General features: G+C 66.5%; 2 protein-coding genes across 2 annotated transcripts; both read right to left on the bottom strand.

Annotated features, from left to right (window-relative positions):
* Positions 1 to 3,180: 3,180 nt before the first annotated feature.
* On the bottom strand, positions 3,181 to 11,454 carry LOC115602917 (potassium voltage-gated channel subfamily C member 1-like). Its single transcript, XM_030474361.1, has 5 exons — positions 10,806 to 11,454; positions 7,029 to 7,983; positions 5,717 to 5,934; positions 5,334 to 5,370; positions 3,181 to 4,887 (listed from the first exon to the last, which is right to left on the bottom strand). The coding sequence occupies exons 1-5, from the start codon at positions 11,316 to 11,318 to the stop codon at positions 3,974 to 3,976; spliced, it is 2,637 nt and encodes an 878-aa protein (XP_030330221.1). The 5' UTR covers positions 11,319 to 11,454; the 3' UTR covers positions 3,181 to 3,973.
* A 664-nt stretch (positions 11,455 to 12,118) lies between these two features.
* On the bottom strand, positions 12,119 to 17,112 carry LOC115602894 (cathepsin D-like). Its single transcript, XM_030474332.1, is given in 10 exon segments — positions 12,119 to 12,414; positions 12,549 to 12,647; positions 12,865 to 13,030; positions 13,656 to 13,778; positions 14,517 to 14,716; positions 14,846 to 14,964; positions 15,498 to 15,588; positions 15,590 to 15,622; positions 15,751 to 15,871; positions 17,051 to 17,112. Coding segments are annotated over 10 exon segments (1,176 nt in total). The 3' UTR covers positions 12,119 to 12,252.
* Between the last annotated feature and the right edge of the window lie 282 nt (positions 17,113 to 17,394).

Raw genomic sequence — 17,394 nt, 5'->3', positions numbered from 1 at the left:
TGTGGGATATGGGGATATGGGATATGGGGATAGGGGGATATGAGGATATGGGGATATGGGATGTGGGATATGGGGATATGGGATACCGGATGTGGGATATGGGGATATGGGATGTGGGATACGGGGATATGGGATAGGGGGTATGGGATATGGGGACAGGGGATATGGGATACGGGATGTGGGATATGGGGATAGGGGGATATGGGGGCTCCCCCCCCCGATACCGACCTGTCTCCCCCCCCAGGGCATGTACAGCTGCTGCAGTGCCGAGGACCCATCTCCCTCCTCCCCCCACCCGCTCCCCCCTCCCCCTCTCCCGACCCCTCCTCCCCCTCCCCGCGACCGCCGCCCCCCCCGCACCCCGCCCCCTCGCCGGGGCCCCCCTCCCCCTCCGGCCCCTCCCCCCGGCGCCTTCCACCGCTTCTATGGCCCGATCGAGCCGCAGGGGCTGAGCCGGGGGGGGGCCGGGGGGGTGGGGGTGGGGCCCTGTCCGCGCTCCCCCCCCCGCCCCTCCCCCCCCCGAGCCCGGCCCCTCCCCCTGGTCCCGCCGCGCGCTGCGCGGGCTCTACGAGGCAGGGGGAGGGGCAGGGCACGACCCCTCCCCCCCGGACCCCCCCCTCTTCCCTTACTCCCGTTTGGCCTATGAGGACGAGCGGAGCCCCCCGCCCCCCCCCCGCGAGCGCCCCCCCCGCCGCGGCCCCCCCCGCGGGCTGGGGGTGGTGGGAGGGGGGGGGGACCCCGAGGCGCAGCCGTTGCTCCGCCCCCCCCCCGCCACCCCCCGCGGGCACCTCTGCCGGGGTCACCCCCCCCCCTTCGCCGCCGCCCCCCCCCCGTTCTATCCCGATCTGTCCGACTCCGAATCCGACCCCCCCTCCCCTCCCCCTCCTTCCAGCGCCGCCCCCCCTCCCCCCGCCACCCCCCCCTCTCTACCCCACCCCCCCCTTCCTCCGCGCCCCCCCTCCCCCCTGCTGGTGCACCCCCCCCCCACCACTGCTGCACCCTCCCCCCGGGCCGCGAGCGGGGGGGGCACCACCTCCCCCCTCCCCCCCCGGGGCGCTGCTGGTCGGCAGAGAAGCTGGGGGGGGGCGGGGGCTGGGGGTGGGGAGGGGGGGGCTGGGGCAGCCTCGAGCTCCTGGGGACCCCCCCCCACGCCTTCCCCCACCCCCCCCATCACCACCACCCCCCCCCCGCCCCTCCCCCGCTGCCGCAGCTGCTCGGCCGAGCGGCTCCGGGACTGGGAGGGGGGGCCCTGGGGACACCCCCCGCCCCCCGCCATGTACCCGGCCTGGCCCGGGGGGGGGGGGGGGGGGGCGCGCACTGGGGCGGGGGGGGCGGGTTTTGGGGGTTCCCTCCCCCCCCCCCCATCTCCCGCCCTTCCCCCGCCCCCTCCCCCCGCCTTGCGGCCGCCGCCGCCCCCCCCCCGCCTCGCGCAGCCTCGAGGACCTGAGCGCGTGGGGGGGCGGGGGAGGGGGGTTCTGGGGGGGGCTGGGGGGGGCAGGGGTGGGCTCGGCCCCTCCCCCCCTGTCCCCCTCCCCTCCCCCCCCCCGCGGCCAGCACCGCGCGGGGGGGGGGGTGGGGGGAGGGGGGGGGGGGCCCCCCGCGGGGGGGAGGGGCCGCTGGGCGCGCGCAGGGGCTCCGCCCACTTCTCCAGCCTCGAGTCCGAGGTGTGAGCGGGGGGGGGGAGGGGCAGAGGTCAAGGCCAGGTCACGGTGGCGCTTGAGGTGACGAGGAGGAGGATGGTCCCCATGGCAACGAGGAGGAGGATGGTCCCCACGGCACCCATGGGGACAAGGACAAGGTCGGGGTGGCACTGAGGTGACAACGAGGTGACAACGAGGTGACAACAGCACCCATGGGGTGACACTGAGGAGGACGAGGACAAGGACGGCTTCTTGTGGCACCCATGGGGACAGTGAGGATGAGGAGGGTCCCTGTGGCACCCATGGGGACAACAAGGACGGGTCCCGATGGCCACGTCACCGCAGGGTGACACCGTCGAGGACAAGGATGGATCCTTCAGGACAGCTTCTCATGGCGCCCACAATGGCAGTGCCAAGGACAAGGACACGTCCCCATGGGGTGACACCGCGAGGAGGAGGAGGAGGAGGAAGAGTCCCCACCAGGACACGTGGTTTGTCCCCAAAGTGCCACCATGGACATGAATTGGGTCACCCCGGCCCCATGGGTGACACTGTCCCTATGGGTGACACCACGGCTCCATGGATGATACCATGTCCCCATGGGTGATACTATGTTCCTATGGGTGACACCACCACCTGTCCCCGTGGGTGACACTATGTCCCTATGGGTGACACCACCTATTGTAGGTGACACCACATCCCTATGGGTGACACCATGGCCCCATGGGTGACACTGTCCCTATGGGTGACACCATGGCCCCATGGGTGACATCATGTCCCCATGGGTGACACCGCCTGTTATAGGTGACACCCTGTCCCTATGGGTGACACCATGTCCCCATGGGTGACGCCACCGCCACGGAGGACACACCCGGTCCCCGAGGGTGACACTGTTACACCCCCCCCCCCCCAACAACCCCCGAGGTGCCCCCCCCCCCCCCCCCCGTGAACATGGGGGTGTGACGCAGCACCAGGTGTTGGGGACACCCCAAATGTGTGTATGTGCCCCCCCCCCCCCCCGCGTGGTGGGGGATGGGCAGGGCCCCGCCTCCACCTCCCCCCCTCCCCCCCGTGCTGCTGCCACCCAAAAGTTGGGGGCGGGGGAAATGAAACCACGACTGTGACCCCCCCGTGACCCCACCTTGTCCCCGTGACCCCCCCTTGTCCCTGTCAACTTGTCCCCCCCCACGTCCCTCCCCCCCTTGTGACCCCCCCCATGTGCCCATCACCCCCTATGTCCTGCCCCCCTTGTGACCCTCCCCCACCCCCCTGTGCCCCCATGTCCCTTTGTCACCCCGTGTCCCCCCACACCCTTTGTCCCCCCCTTGTGCCCCCCATGTCCCCACCCCATCACCCCCCCGTTCCCTTGTCACCCCCCAACCCTTCACCCGCCCCCCCCTCGTCCCCCCCCAATAAAGCAGCTTTTCTATTCCCACCCCAAACGCTGCCTCAGTGTGGGGGGGAGGGGTCACTTGGGGGGGGAGGGGGTTACTTGGGGGAGGGGGGGGGTTACTTGGGGGCCCCCCCCATTTTGAGGCCATTTTCACTCTTTTTGGTCACTTTTATTGTCGCAGCTCCAAGATCCCGCGTGAAAAAATAGCTCTGAGCCCCTCCCCCCCCCGCCCCTCCCCCCCTTCCTGAGTCAAACCCCCCCAATGGGGGCGCCCCCCCCCAAAACAACCCCAAGAGAGAAGGGGGGGGGGAGGGGCGGGGATTGCACCAACCCCGGGGGGGAGGGGTAATTAATTATTAATGAGGTTAATAAATAGTAATAAGGGGGGGGAGGAGCTTGTTCCAGCGCAGCCCGGGGGGGGGGAAGGGGCTGGAGACCCCCCCACCCCAAAAGCACGAGGCAAAGGGGGGGCCCCCCCCAAACATGCAGCGATTAAGGGGGGGGAGGGCGGTCGGGGAGCGATTAGTCCTCATTAGCATCTCATTTGCATAGGAGTAATTGCATAAAGCTCCCGCCGCCACTGGGGGGGAGGGGCCCGGGGGAGGGTTTTGGGGTGAATTCCGGGGGTTTTAGGGGGTTTTTTTGCATATAACGATACCTGCGGCGGGGGGGGACATGCAGACATGCGGGGGGGCCCCTCCCCCACCCGGACCCCCCCACCGCGGGGGGAGGGGCTGGGGGGGAGGGGTGGTTCCGGCCCCCCCCCCACCAATGGGGCCTGAGATGGGGGCTGCGGCCTGGTGCTGTTGCTATGGAAACGCAGCCTGGCCTCGCAGTAAGGGCCAGGCCTACTCTCATCACCATGGAAACGGAGCCTGGCCTCGGAGTAGGGGTCGGGCCTAGCCCTGTTGCTATGGAAACGGAGCCTGGCCTGGGCACATCACCGTGGAAACAGAGCCTGGCCTATTCCAGTTGCTATGGAAACCAAGCCTGGCCTCGCAGTAAGGGTCAGGCCTACTCCTGTCACCATGGAAACGAAGCCTGGCCTAGTCCAGTTGCTATGGAAACCAAGCCTGGCCTCGCAGTAAGGGTCAGGCCTACTCTCATCACCATGGAAACAGAGCCTGGCCTCGGAGAAGGGGTCGGGCCTAGCCCTGTTGCTATGGAAACACAGCCTGGCCTCGCAGCAGGGGTCGGGCCTAGCCCCATCGCCATGGCAACGCAGCCTGGCCTCGCAGTGGGGCCGGGACCCCCAATCTCGGGGGGGGTGGAGGGCTCCAGTTATTGCTCTGGGGGGGGGAGCCCCGAGGGGGGGAGGGGACACACACACGAGGGTGACAAATGGGGGCGAGGGGCCATGAATGACACAGTTGGGGGGGGGAGGGGGCTCCCCAAGTCCTGAGAGATCATGGGGGGGGGGACACACCCCACACCCCCCCATGGGTGGGGGTCGGAGGCTCCCGTATTGGGGGGGACACACAAAGGGGGGGGGACACAAAGTGCAGTGCAGCCAATGGGGTGACGTGGGGGGGGGCACCCCCTCACCCCCATTCACAGTCATTGGGGGGGGGCCCCCTACCCCCACCCCAGTTCCAGTCACTTCGGGGGGGGGTCCCCCAAACGCCATTTTGAGCCCCCCCCCTGAATTGCCACTGATGAGTTGCCCCCCACTGGGGGGGGGGGTGGGGGGCAGGGAAAGGGGGGAGGGGGGGGGGGGGGCCCACCCCCCCCCGGTTGGGATGGAGGGGATGGGGGAGCGGGGGCGCCGGGGGGGACCGGGGGAGCCGAAGGGGGGGGCGGCCGGAGCCACGCGCACCCCCGTGATGCTGTTGAGGCTCCGTGACTTCTCATAGCCTTTGTGGGGAGACAGAAATGGGGGGGGGGTGTCAGTACCCCCAAACCCCCCCTTGGAAACCCCCCCCACCAAAACCACCCCCTTGGAGACCCCCCCCCCAAAATCCCCCTTTGGACCCCCCCCCAAAAAAAACCCCCATTAGGGACCCCCCCAAAACCCCCCTCAAAGGCCCCCCCAACACACACACCCCCCCCCCCAAAATATTGCTCCCCCCCCCCCCACGTTTGGGACCCCCCCCAAGGGAGGGAGCATGGCCATGGGGTGGAGGGGGCGTGGCCAAGCAGGGAGGGGGCGTGGTCACGCAACAATATGAATGGGGTGGTGCAGGGCATGAATGAGAAGGGGGCGTAGCCAAGTGGGGGATGTGGCCAATCAGCGCTGGGGGCGTGGCCTATAGCCGAAGGGGGCGTGGCCAAGGGGAGTCCCCGCCCCTCCTGCGACTGACCTGCGACTCCCGGTGAGGGCTCGGGCGGTGACGAGCGCTGGGGACAGAACAGGACGGGGTCACATGGGGTCAGGGGGGGCACGGGGGGGTCCCCCCAGGGCAGGGACCTCATACAGTGATGGGGTGCACAAGGACGAGCCCCCCCCCACCCCCCAGTGTAGGGCAGGGGGGGGGCGCGACCCCACAGGGGGTCTGGGGGTGCCGTGAGGAACCCAGAGAGGGCGGGGGGGGGTGTTTGGGGATCCCCAAGTGCTATTGGGGTGCCCTTGGTGGGGAGGGGGGAGATGTTTGGGTGCCCCCAATGGGGGACATGATGGTTTGGGGGTGTCTGGGGGGGCCCTCAGGGGGTATTGGGGTGCCCATGGGGGGGTCTCAGCACCCACCTTCCTGCAGAGTCCCCGGGGGGGGGGCGCGTAGTCGGGGCCCAGCAGGAAACAGGCTCTGTCCCGGCCGCAGCGCTCCCGGCCCCCCCCTCCGGTTGCTGCTGTTTGGGGGGGTCCCGTTGGCCCCGTCCCCCCCCCTCGGTCCTCGGGGGACAGGGGCTGGTCAATGGGGGGACAATCCTCCTGCGCCAGTGCCGCCGCCCCGTTGGGACGTGCCTCTGGGGGGGGGGACACAGACAGGACACCCCATGTTATGGAGGGGGGGTGCGGGAGCACCCCTTCATCCCCCCTGTTTCGGTTTTGGGGTGCTGGACCCCCCCATATGGGGCTGAATCCCCTCCATGTGGGGCTGGACACCCCCCTAATACACCCCCCCCCAGACTACAGCACCCCAAAAATACAGCCAAATGCCCCCAAGATACATGTGCCCCCCCCAAACACACCTCAAAAGTCATCCCCCCCAAATAAAAGACCAGATCCCCCCAAACAGACCAAACCCCCCCAAAAAAGCATCATCCAGCCTAAAACAGAATGTGTCCCCCCCCAATAAAAGACATGGAACCCCCAAAATACAGTTGTGCCCCCCCAAAATAGAGTCAACCCCCCCAAAAGAAAGCCATTACCCCCCTAAATAGCATCATCCCCCCATATAAAGGCCCAGGGACCCCCAAAATAGAGTCAAACTCCCCCAAATAGAGCTAAACCCCCTTAATAAAAGACATGGGACCCCCAAAATAGAGTCACCCCCCCAAAATAGAGTCAAACACACCCCAAAATAGAGTCAAACCCCCTCGATAAAAGACATGGGACCCCCAAAATAGAGTCACCCCCCCAAAATGGAGTCAACCTCCCCCCAAATAGAGTCAAACCTCCCTAATAAAGGACATGTGACCCCCAAAATAGAGTCACCCCCCCAAAATGGAGTCAAACCTCCCTAATAAAGGACATGTGACCCCCAAAATAGAGTCACCCCCCCAAAATGGAGTCAAACCTCCCTAATAAAAGACAGGGGACCCCCAAAATAGAGTCACCCCCCCAAAATGGAGTCAATCCCCCCCCAAAATAGAGTCAAACCTCCCTAATAAAAGACAGGGGACCCCCAAAATAGAGTCACCCCCCCAAAATACAGTCAACCCCCCCCAAAATAGAGTCAAACCCCCTTGATAAAAGACATGGGACCCCCAAAATAGACTCAAACCCCCCCCAAATTAGAGCGTCCCCCCCACTCAAAGACCAGGGACCCCCAAAACAGAGTCAACCCCCCTCGAAGCAGCCCCCCCGCACTCCCCCCATAGGGGCTGGGGGTGCTCACCGGCACGGTTGATGTCCACCACCTCCTCCTGCGCCAGGGGGCAGGGGGGACCCCTGCGGTGGGGCCGGGGGGGGCTGCCGGGGGAGCTGTGGGGCGCGCCGGGAGCTCCGTATCCCGGCGATCCCGGTTGGGGGGGCCTGGGAATGTGTTTGTTCTTCTTCTTGGGCAGCTTCTGCTTGGCCATGGCCAAGGAGTAGTACATGCCGAAGTTGTTGACGATGACGGGCACGGGCATGGCGATGGTGAGCACCCCGGCCAAGGCGCACAGGGCGCCCACCAGCATCCCCGACCACGTCATGGGGTACATGTCCCCGTAGCCCAGCGTGGTCATGGTGACCACGGCCCACCAGAACCCGATGGGGATGTTCTTGAAGTAGGTGTGGCGGCTGCCGGTAACGTCGTCGGGGTCGGCGCCGATGCGCTCGGCGTAGTAGATCATGGTGGCGAAGATGAGGACGCCCAAAGCCAGGAAGATGATGAGCAGCAGGAACTCGTTGGTGCTGGCGCGTAACGTGTGGCCCAGCACCCGCAGCCCCACGAAGTGTCGCGTCAGCTTGAAGATCCGCAGGATCCTCACGAAGCGAACGACGCGCAGGAACCCCAAAACGTCTTTGGCTGCTTTGGATGAGAGACCCCGAAGCCCGACCTCGAGGTAAAAGGGTAAAATGGCCACGAAATCGATGATGTTCAAGCTGCTCTTGACGAAATCCCGTTTATCCGGGCAGAAACTGACCCTCATGAGGAACTCGAAGGTGAACCACACCACGCACGTGCCCTCCACGTACGTGAGGAAGGGCTCGGTCTCCACCTCCAGCGCCACCTGCGTCCATTGGGTGCCGTTGGCCATGGGCACGGTCTCGGTCTTGTTGATGATGCGGTTGAAGGCCTCGTGGGTCTCCAGGCAGAACGTGGTGATGGAGATGAGGATGAAGAAGAGGGAGGCGAAGGCGACGTACTGGATATGGGGGGGGAGAAGAGGGTCAAGAGATATGGGGGGGAACGCGGTGGGTTGGGGGTGCTTGAGCAGCCCAAAGAGCTTGAACGCCCAGAACTCGATGGTGGGACCCAGGGTTTGGGGGTGCTGAGACCATCCATTACGTTGAACCCCAAGAACTTGATGGTAGGAGCCAGGGTTTGGGGGTGTTGAGCCCATCCATTATATTGAACCCCCAGAACTCAATGGTGGGAGCCAGGGTTTGGGGGTGCTGAGTCCATCTGTTACATTGAACCCCAATAACTCGAAGGTGGGACCCAGGGTTTGGGGGTGCTGAGACCATCCATTACGTTGAACCCCCAGAACTCGATGGTGGGACCCAGGGTTTGGGGTTCTTGACCCTCACCAATACAAGAACCCCCATATATTGATGGCGGGACATTGCTTTGGGGTTCTTGACCCCCCCAAATGCCTTCAACCTTCATATATCGATGGTGGGACCCAGGTTTTGGGGTTCTTGACCCCCCCCAGCCACTGAACCCCCGTAACTTGATGGTGGGACACATGTTTTGTGGTCCCTGCACCCCCCATCACTGAACCCCAATATATTGAGAGGGGGATGCAACATTCAGGCTCCTGCCCCCCCCCCCCCAGTGTATTTGGGGGTTCAGGGACTCGGGGGAGGGAAACAACCTGGTCAGATGGGGAGGGCAAAGGGACGGGGGGGGGCCCAGGGGACATTTGGGGACATGGGGGGGGATGTAGGCCAGGATGGGGGGGGGACATATGGGGGGACAATGCGGGGGGGGCATGGGGGGGACACTGGGGACATGGGGGGGGTGATTTGGGGACGTGGGGGGGCAATAGGCCAGGCTGGGGGGAGGAGGAGGGATTTGGGGACATGGGGGGTGACACAAGGGACAGTGGGGGGGTGAATTGGGGACGGGGGGGGACACAGGGGACATGGAGGGGAATCTAGGCCAGGCTGGGGGGGGGGGTAAGAACATGGGGGGGACACAGGGGACACTGGGGGGGGGGTGATTTTGGGACATGGAGGGGGATTTAGGCCATGCTGGGGGGGGTGAGGACATGGGGGGGGCCCTGGGGATGGGGGGGGGAGATTTGGGGACATGGGGGGGGTGGATCTAGGCCAGGCTGGGGGGGGGCTGGGGACACGGGGGGGGATTTAGGCCACGCGGGGGGGGGGTGACAGAGGGAGGGGGAGGGGAGGGGATGTAGGACAGGCCGGGGGGGGGAGGGGGCACCGCAGTGCGGTCCCGCTTCCCCCCCCCCCTGTCTGCTCCCCCCCCCTCCCTGGCCCAATGCGGCAGGATCGGGGCCAGCGCCTGCGGGGGGGGGACACTGAGGGGACACTGGGGGGGGGGGGACACGGCGGTTCCTGCCCTGTCCCCAAATAGCCCCCATGTCCCCCCATCACCCCCAATGATGGACCCGACCCCCCCGTGTCCCCTCAGGGCTCCTGCAGTGTGTGTGTGTGCCCCCCCCCCCCCGAGTCCTGCAGTGTCCCCAAGCACCTCATGGACCCCCCCAGAACCCCCTCATGGCTTCGGGACCCCCCTAAACCACCGAAGCACCCCCTAAACCCCCCCCAACCCCTTCAGTGTCCCCCCATCTCCTCAAGGACCCCCCAAACCACCTCAGAGCCCCCCAAAACCCCCTCAGGAGGCCCCTAAACCCCCTCAGAGATCCCCTTAACCCCTTCACAGCCCCCCCGGACCCTCTCAATGCCCCCCAACACCCCTCAACCCCCTCAGTGTCCCCCCAATCCCTTCAGAGCCGCCCCAAGAGCCTCCCATCCCCTCACAGCACCCCCAAAACCCCCTCAAGGACCCCCTAAACCCTCCGAGAGGCCCCCGAGACCCCCGAAAGCTCCTCCCAGAGCCCCTTTGGAGGCCTTTTACCTCAGCAGGGACCCCAAAGACCCCCCCCCCAGACTCCCTGAACCCCTTCAGAGACCCTTGAATCCCCTCACAGACCATTTAAACCCCCTCAGGGACCCCCAAACTACCTCAGAACCCCCTTAAACCCCCTCACAGACCCCCTCGGAGCCCCCCAAACCCCCTAAACCCACCCCAAGTCCTCCTAAATCCCTTTGAGCCCTCTGAAACCCCTTCAGACACCGCTCAGCCCCCTCAGAGACCCCCAGAAGCCCCTCGGAAATCCCCCAAACCCTTTCAGACCCCCCCTAAACCCCCTCACAGATGCTCCAAACCCCCTTAAACTCCCCTCAACTCCCTCACAGACCCCTCAACCCCCCAAAACCTCCTCAGATCCCCCTTGAAAACCCCCCAAGCCCCCTCAAAGACCCCCTAAACCCCTTCAGATCCCTCTAAACCCCCTCAGATCCCCCCTAAGCCCCCTCAGAGACCCTCTAAACCCCTTCATAGTCCCCCTTAATCCCCTCAGACCCCCCTAAACCCCCTCAGATCCCCCCTAAGCCCCTTCAGAGACCCCCTAAGCCCCTTCAGACCCCCCTAAACGCCCTCAGATCCCCCCTAAACCCCCTCAGATCCCCCCTAAGCCCCTTCAGACCCCCCTAAACGCCCTCAGATCCTCCCTAAACCCCCTCAGATCCCCCCTAAGCCCCTTCAGAGACCCCCTAAACCCCCTCAGGCACCCCCTAAACCTCCTCAGAGGCCCCTAAACCCCCTCAAAGACCCCCCAAAGCCCTTCAGAGTCCCCCTTAACTCCCTCAGGGACCCCTTAAACCCCTCAGAGCCCCCATTTAACCCCCTCGGATCCCCCTAAACCCCTTCAGACCCGCCTCAGATCCCCCTCAAAGACCCCCCCAAACCCTCCCCGGCCCCCCCCAGCGCCCTCACCCTCGCCATCTTCGAGGAGTAGGGATCCTCGAACAAGGCCCAGAGCTTCGGCCTCCAGCGGCGCCACCACCCCGCGGGCCGCCCCTCCTCCAGGCACAGCCTCTTGGGCTCGGCCGGCTCCGGGGGCCCGGGCTCCTCGGGGGTCTCGAAGCTGTCGAGCGCCTCCTCGGCGTCGCGGTGCTGGCGGTAGTTCATCCAGCAGCACGCCTCCACGTCCGTCTCGTCGATGCCCCAAAAGGCCAGTTCCTCCTCGAAGAGGGGCCCGCACACGTCGGCGGGGCAGTGCAGCTTCCCGGTGCGGTAGTAGTTGAGCACGTAGGCGAACACGGCCGGGTGCCGGTCGAAGAAGAACTCTCCCGCCGAAGGGTCGTAATCGAAGCGGGCGGCGGCGCCGGGCTCGGCCAAACCGGCGAGGCGGGTCCCGGGCAGCGTCTGCAGGGTGCTGCGGTACGTCTCGTGCCGCACGCCGCCGACGTTGATGACCACCTTGTCGCGTTCCGCTTGCCAGCCCATGGTGGCGATAGAGGGCGAGGAGCGAAGGGATCGGAGCCTGACACCGACACCGCGGCCGCCGCCGCCGCCACCGGGCTCAGAGAGCGGAGCGGCCGCTGCAGCATCCCGCCGCCCGGGCGCCCGCGGAGTGCGCAGGCGCGGGGAGGACACGCCCACCCTGAGGCGAGGCCACGCCCACCGCGGGGGAAACCACGCCCGCCGTGAGGCGAGGCCACGCCCACTGTAATGCGAAACCACGCCCGCCGTGAGGGAAAACCACGCCCACCGCGAGGGAAACCACGCCCGCAGTTATGCGAAACCACGCCCACCGTGAGGAAAAACCACGCCCACTGTAATGCGAAACCAAGCCCACAGTGGGGAAAGACACGCCCGCTGTGAGGGGAGACCACGCCGACTGCGGATAGGGCACGCCCGCTCTGCTGGAGGACACGCCCACCGTGAGGCGAAACCACGCCCACTGTTATAGGAAGACACGCCCACTGTTATGGGAGGACACGCCCACCGGGAGACGAGGCCACGCCCACCGGGAGGTGAAACCACGCCCACTGATGGGAAGACATGCCCACTGTTATGGGAGGATGCACCTACTGTGTGGGAGGCCACGCCCAGGGTGAGGCGAAACCACGCCCACTTTGAGGGAGGCCACGCCCACCGCGGACGCGCCCACTGTGAGGGGGAACAGGGAGGGACCAGTCCAAGGGGTCCAGGGACTCCTGGAAGGAACCGGGGCGGGGGGGGGGGGTGTCACGGTCTCTTGTGGTCCATGATAGGACCCAGGGGAGCAGCCGGGAGCAGGAGACTCCAAATCAGCATCTTTATTAGAGCTCCCTCAAAAAGGGGACCCGGGAACACCCCCCCCATAGGCAGACGGGGCACCCAGCGGTATATGGAGGTCACTTGGGGACACCCATAGGTCCAAGGAGGCCCATGGGGGTCACTTGCTGGGTGCCAGCCCCACGCGGTCGTGGTCCCGGTCGAACACGGCGTAATGGCGCGTAAGGAAAACGTCCCCCAGGATCCAGAGGGGACCCGCCGGGGGGGGGACATCGAGAGCCATGAACCCGCTGACACAGGTGGGGGACCCCCACTGGGAGACCTGGATATGGGACATGGGATATGGGTATGGGATAGGGGGTATGGGGTATGGGGTGTGGGGTATGGGGTGTGGGATATAGGGTATGGGGTGTGGGATATGGGGTGTGGGGTAGGGGGAGGACAGGGGGGTCCCACCTGCAGCACGTAGTGTTGGGGGCCGAGGGTGAACTCGTGCCCCCCCAGGACAAAGGTGATGTTGGGCAGAGACGGGACCTTGTCACAGTCCAGCAGGTACTGGGGGGCGGGGACAAAGAGGATGTGAGGACCCCCCAAAGGGGACACCCCCATCCGGGGACCCCCCAAAAGGGGTCCCAGGGGCCTGGGTGCCCCCATACCCACCCAAAATGAGCCCCATGGGCCCGGGTCCCCCCCCCCAAATGAGACCCAGGCCTCCAGGTGCCCCCCCAAAGAGGTGCCCCCCCCTCCATGGGCTCCATGGTGCGGTCCCCACCTGCCCCCCCAGGACGCGGGTGCCCCCCAGGGCTCGCTGCAGAGTGTCCACGTCCTGGCTGGGGCCGGTGATGAGGGACGTGCCCGTGTCCACGATGGCCTCGCAGCCCCCCCGGCACAGGGGGGGGTCCCGGCACCCCACGGCCCCAGGTGCGCCCACAGACACCCTGCGGGGGGGGACAATGGGGGGGTCATGAGGCAGGTAGAGGGGTTGGGGGGCACTTAAGGGGTGCTGGGGGTCATGGGGGGGCACTTAAGGGTGCTATGGGGCAGGTAGAGAGATTGGGGGGGCAGATAAGGGGCTATGGGGGCAGTTAGGGGTCTGGAGGGGGCACTTAAGGCGTGTTATGGGGTAGGTAGAGGGGTTGGGGGGGCACTTAAGGGGTCCTGGAGGTCATGGGGGGGCACTTAAGGGTGCTATGGGGCAGGTAGAAGGATTGGCGGGGCAGATAAGGGGCTAAGGGGGCAGTTAGGGGTCTGGAGGGGGCACTTAAGGGGTGTTATGGGGCAGGTAGAGGGGTTGGGGGGGCACTTAAGGGGTGCTATGGGGCAGGTAGAGGGGTTGGGGGGGCACTTAAGGGATGCTATGGGGCTGGTAGAGGGGTTGAGGGGCAGTTTGGGGGTCCCATGTGGGAGTCATAGGTCAGGGGGTGCAGTTTGGGGGCTTGGGGGGCAGATAAGGGGCTATGGGGGCAGTTAGGGGTCTGGAGAAGGCACTTCAGAGGTGCTATGGGGCAGTTAGAGGGGTCGGGGGGTGTTTGGGGGGGGTCCGGGGGGGTCTTGGGGTCTCACCTCTCCATGTGCAGCTGCCAGTAGCTGCGGCGCGACACCGGGATGTAGTGGAGGGGCCCCTCGAACTGCTCCTCGTCGATGCCCCCCAACAGCAGCTCCCCCCCGTCGCCCTCATCTGCCCCACTGCACCCCACAGTCAGCATGGGGGGGGCATTGGGGGGGTCCGGGGTGGGTTTGGGGGTCCCAGGGGAGTCCCTTGGGGGTCTTGGGGGGGCTGTTTGGGGCCCCAGGGGTGGATTTGGGGTTGTTTCTTGGGGGTAGTCAAGGGGTACGTGGGGTGCAGTGGGGGGGTCCTCGGGGGGTAGTTGGGGGTGTAGTGGGGGGCGGTCAGAGTGTGGTTATGGTGTAGTCGGGGGGTACTTGAGCTGTAGTTAGGGGACGGTCAGGGGGTACTTCAAGGCCTGTTCGCGTGTAGCTGGGGGGGTCCTGGGGCTGCGGTGGGGGTAGTAGTGGGGTAGTTACAGTGTAATTGGGGGGTACTTGGGCTACAGTTAGGTGTAGTCAGGGGGTAGTTGTGGGGTAGTTACGGTGTAGTCTGGGGGTAGTTGCAATGCAGTTGGGGGCTACTTGGGCTGTAGTTAGTGGGTGGTTGGGGGGTACTTCGGGGGTAGTTGGGGGGTAGTTACAGTGTAATTGGGGGCTGCTTGGGCAGCGGTTGGAGGTAGGCAGTGGGTCATTGGGGGGACTTGAGGGGGCAGCCACAGTGTAGCCAAGGGGTAGTTACGGTGTGGCCAGGGGCTACTTGGGCTGTAGTTAGTGGGTTGTTGGGGGTGGTTACAGTGTGGTCGTTAGGGGCTGTCAGGGTGTACTTCGGGGTGTACTTCAGGGTGTACTTCGGGGTGTAAGCGGCCCCCCCGTTACCTGCGGAGGCGGAAGGAGAAGACGTTGCTGCTGAAGAGCCGGTTGTGCATCATGTTGTCGAAGACGGGCCGCGCGGGGCCGGCGGCAGCACCGGGGTACGCCAGCCCCAGCACCCCGTCGAAGCGTGCCGCCGCGAAGGCCAGGCCCGGCAGAGCCACGGCCTCGGCGAACGTCTGCCCCGGCACCGACACGTTGGACACCTGCGGGGGGGGCAAAGCACCCGCGGGGATATGAACGGGGGGGGGGGGGAGGTCGGGGGGACCCCGGTGTCCTGCTGACACCCCCATGGGCTACACCCAACCCCCGGCCCCCCCAAACCACGCCCCCACCGTCAGCGTGTCCTCGCTGAGGAAGCCCCGGAGGCTGCCGCTGCCGTAGCTGATGGCGAAGGCGGAGCCATTGGGCCGGTGGGTGCAGGAGAGCGTGGGCTGGTAATGGGGGTGCAGCCCTAGAGACGAGGGAGGGCGTAAGGACCCAGCGGAGACCCGGGCTGGCCACGCCTCCTGCGCGCAAACCCCGCCCCTTGGCACCACACCACGCCCCCTTAAAAGCCCTCCCCTCCCATTGAGGCAAATCAGCGGCACCTCCCTGGCCCCACCCCTGCTCTCAGACCACGCCCCCTCCCTCAAGCCACGCCCCCTTCAAGCCCCGCGCCTCCCTGCCAGGCCATTCAACACACTCCGTGGCACCTCCCTGGCCCCGCCCCCGTTCTCAGACCCCGCCTCCTTTACTAGACCACACCCCTTCCCTCAAACCACGCCCCCTTCAAGCCCCGCCCCTCCCTGCCAGGCCATTCATGCACAAGCAGGGTGAGGACGCTCCCCATTGGCTCAGCCCCCTCCCTCCCGCTCAGGCCCTGCCTCTTTTAGGCCAGCCCCGCCCCTCCCCGCCAGGCCATTCATGCACAAGCAGGGTGAGGACGCTCCCCATTGGCTCAGGCCCCTCCCTCAGGCCCCGCCCCCGTTAGGCCCCGCCCCTCACAGCAGGCCAGGTAGAGCAGGCAGCAGCGGGACGAGGGCACCCAGAGGTCGGCGGAGCCGGTGTCGAAGATGACCCGAAAGTGCTGGGGGGGGGGTCCCCAGGGACACGGTGCCGTAGAACTGAGCCTGGGGGGGGGGGGCGGGGAACACGACATGACCCACGTCATCACGCCCCCCCACCCCAAATCCTTCCCCCCCCATCCCATGCCCCCCCTCCTCCATTCAAGTTTGGGGTGTCCCCCCCCCAAACTCACATCCATGTAGTTGTGCAGGCGCGTGGGGGCCGCGGCCGCCCCTCCCCCGCTCCGGCTTCGGGGGCCCCCCCAGTCCCCCCAGAACTTGGGGGGGACCCAGGGACCCCGCTCCAGGGGGATGCTGGGGGGGGGGGGAGGGAGTTAGTGGGGGGCGGAGTCAATGGGGGGCGGGGCTAATGAATGGGAGGGGTCAGTAATGGGGGGGATATGGGGGTCCTGGGGTTGGGGGGCACCCACTGCAGAGGGACCCCAGGGCTTAATGAGGCTTAATGAGGTTAATTAATGAGGAGGGATAAAGGGGGGGGAAGGGGGACCAGGGGCCTCTTTGGCAGGGGATTAATGAGCTTAATGAGGGGTTAATGAGGTTAACGGGGGGGGGGGGGTCCCCAGGGGTCTCCTGGGTCCTAATGAGCTTAATGAGGTTAATGAGGGGGCGGGGTTAATGAGGGGTGGGCCAAGGGGGCGTGGCCTAAGCAGGTTAATGAGGGGATGGGGTTAATGAGTTCAAAGGGGGGCCCCGAAAGGGGCGTGGCCAAGGGCTGTTAATGACATCAACAAGGGGTCCCCAGGCCCCGTCCCCCCGAGGGGGGGTAACAAAGGACCCCCAAACTCGAGGTCACCTTTAAGGTCAAAGGTCACGCGTGGGGTCACGCCCCCGCGGGTGGGGCCGGGGCTGAGCGGGTCCGACCGGCTCCTGCCCCCGCCGGGCCCCGCCCGCGAGCGCGAGAGCCCCGCCCCTCCCCCCCCCCGGGAGACCCGGGACCCCCCCCCCCCCATCCCCCCTCGGGGAGACCCCTCCCCCCCCATCGGAACAGCCCCCCCCTAGCCCATCCCCCCCCAGTACCCCCCATCCCTCCCCACGGGTACCCCAAACCTCAAGTTCACCCCCCAAAGAGCCCCCCCCAACTTCTGCACCTCCCCCCCCCCAAAAGCCTCCCCCCCCATGGGAACCCCCTGCCCATCCCCCGCTTTGGACTCTCTCATCCCCCCCAAAACTCAGCCCCCCCAATTGTCCAGTTCCACCCCCCCAAAGCGCTCCCCCCCCCATTCCCCCTGTCCCACCCCCGCCGGGACCCCCCCATCACCCCCATAATACTCCTCACCCCCCCAGGGCCCCCCACAACCCACTTGTGTGTCCCCCCCAATATCCATTCCCCCCCCAAACCCCTTTCCCCCCCCCTTCATAACCCCCCAAAACTCATGTTTCCCCCCCCCCCGCCCCTCCTGGCACTCCCCCTCCTATTAGACCCCTCCATCCCCTATTCCCCCCCCCAAATAGGCCCCCCCCCCCGCCCCTCACCGCAGCATCGCGCCGGCTCCAGTCACCAGCAGCAGGAGGCGCCCGAGCGCGGGACCCCCCATGGCCGCGTCTGTGCCCCCCCCGCCCCGCGCGCGCGGGGAACCCCCCCCAGGCCCCGCCCCCCCCGCCCATGGCCCCGCCCCCTTCGCACCCCTCCCAAAGCCACGTGGGGCAGGAGGTGACTCAAAGGGCGTGGGGAGGGGGGGAACCCCAAAACCGCCCCCCCCACATCCGGGGGGGGGCCCTGAAAGTGGCCCGTAATTAGGGGGAGCTGCGAAACCGCCCCCCCCACAGTCACATCCGGGGGGGAGCCCCAAAACTGCCCCCAAATTGGGGGGGGGTAG

The sequence above is a fragment of the Strigops habroptila genome, unplaced genomic scaffold (genome assembly GCF_004027225.2).
Source record: "Strigops habroptila isolate Jane unplaced genomic scaffold, bStrHab1.2.pri NW_022045584.1_ctg1, whole genome shotgun sequence".
Taxonomy (NCBI): Eukaryota; Metazoa; Chordata; class Aves; order Psittaciformes; family Psittacidae; genus Strigops; species Strigops habroptila.
This window is presented reverse-complemented; position numbering and strand designations above follow the sequence as displayed.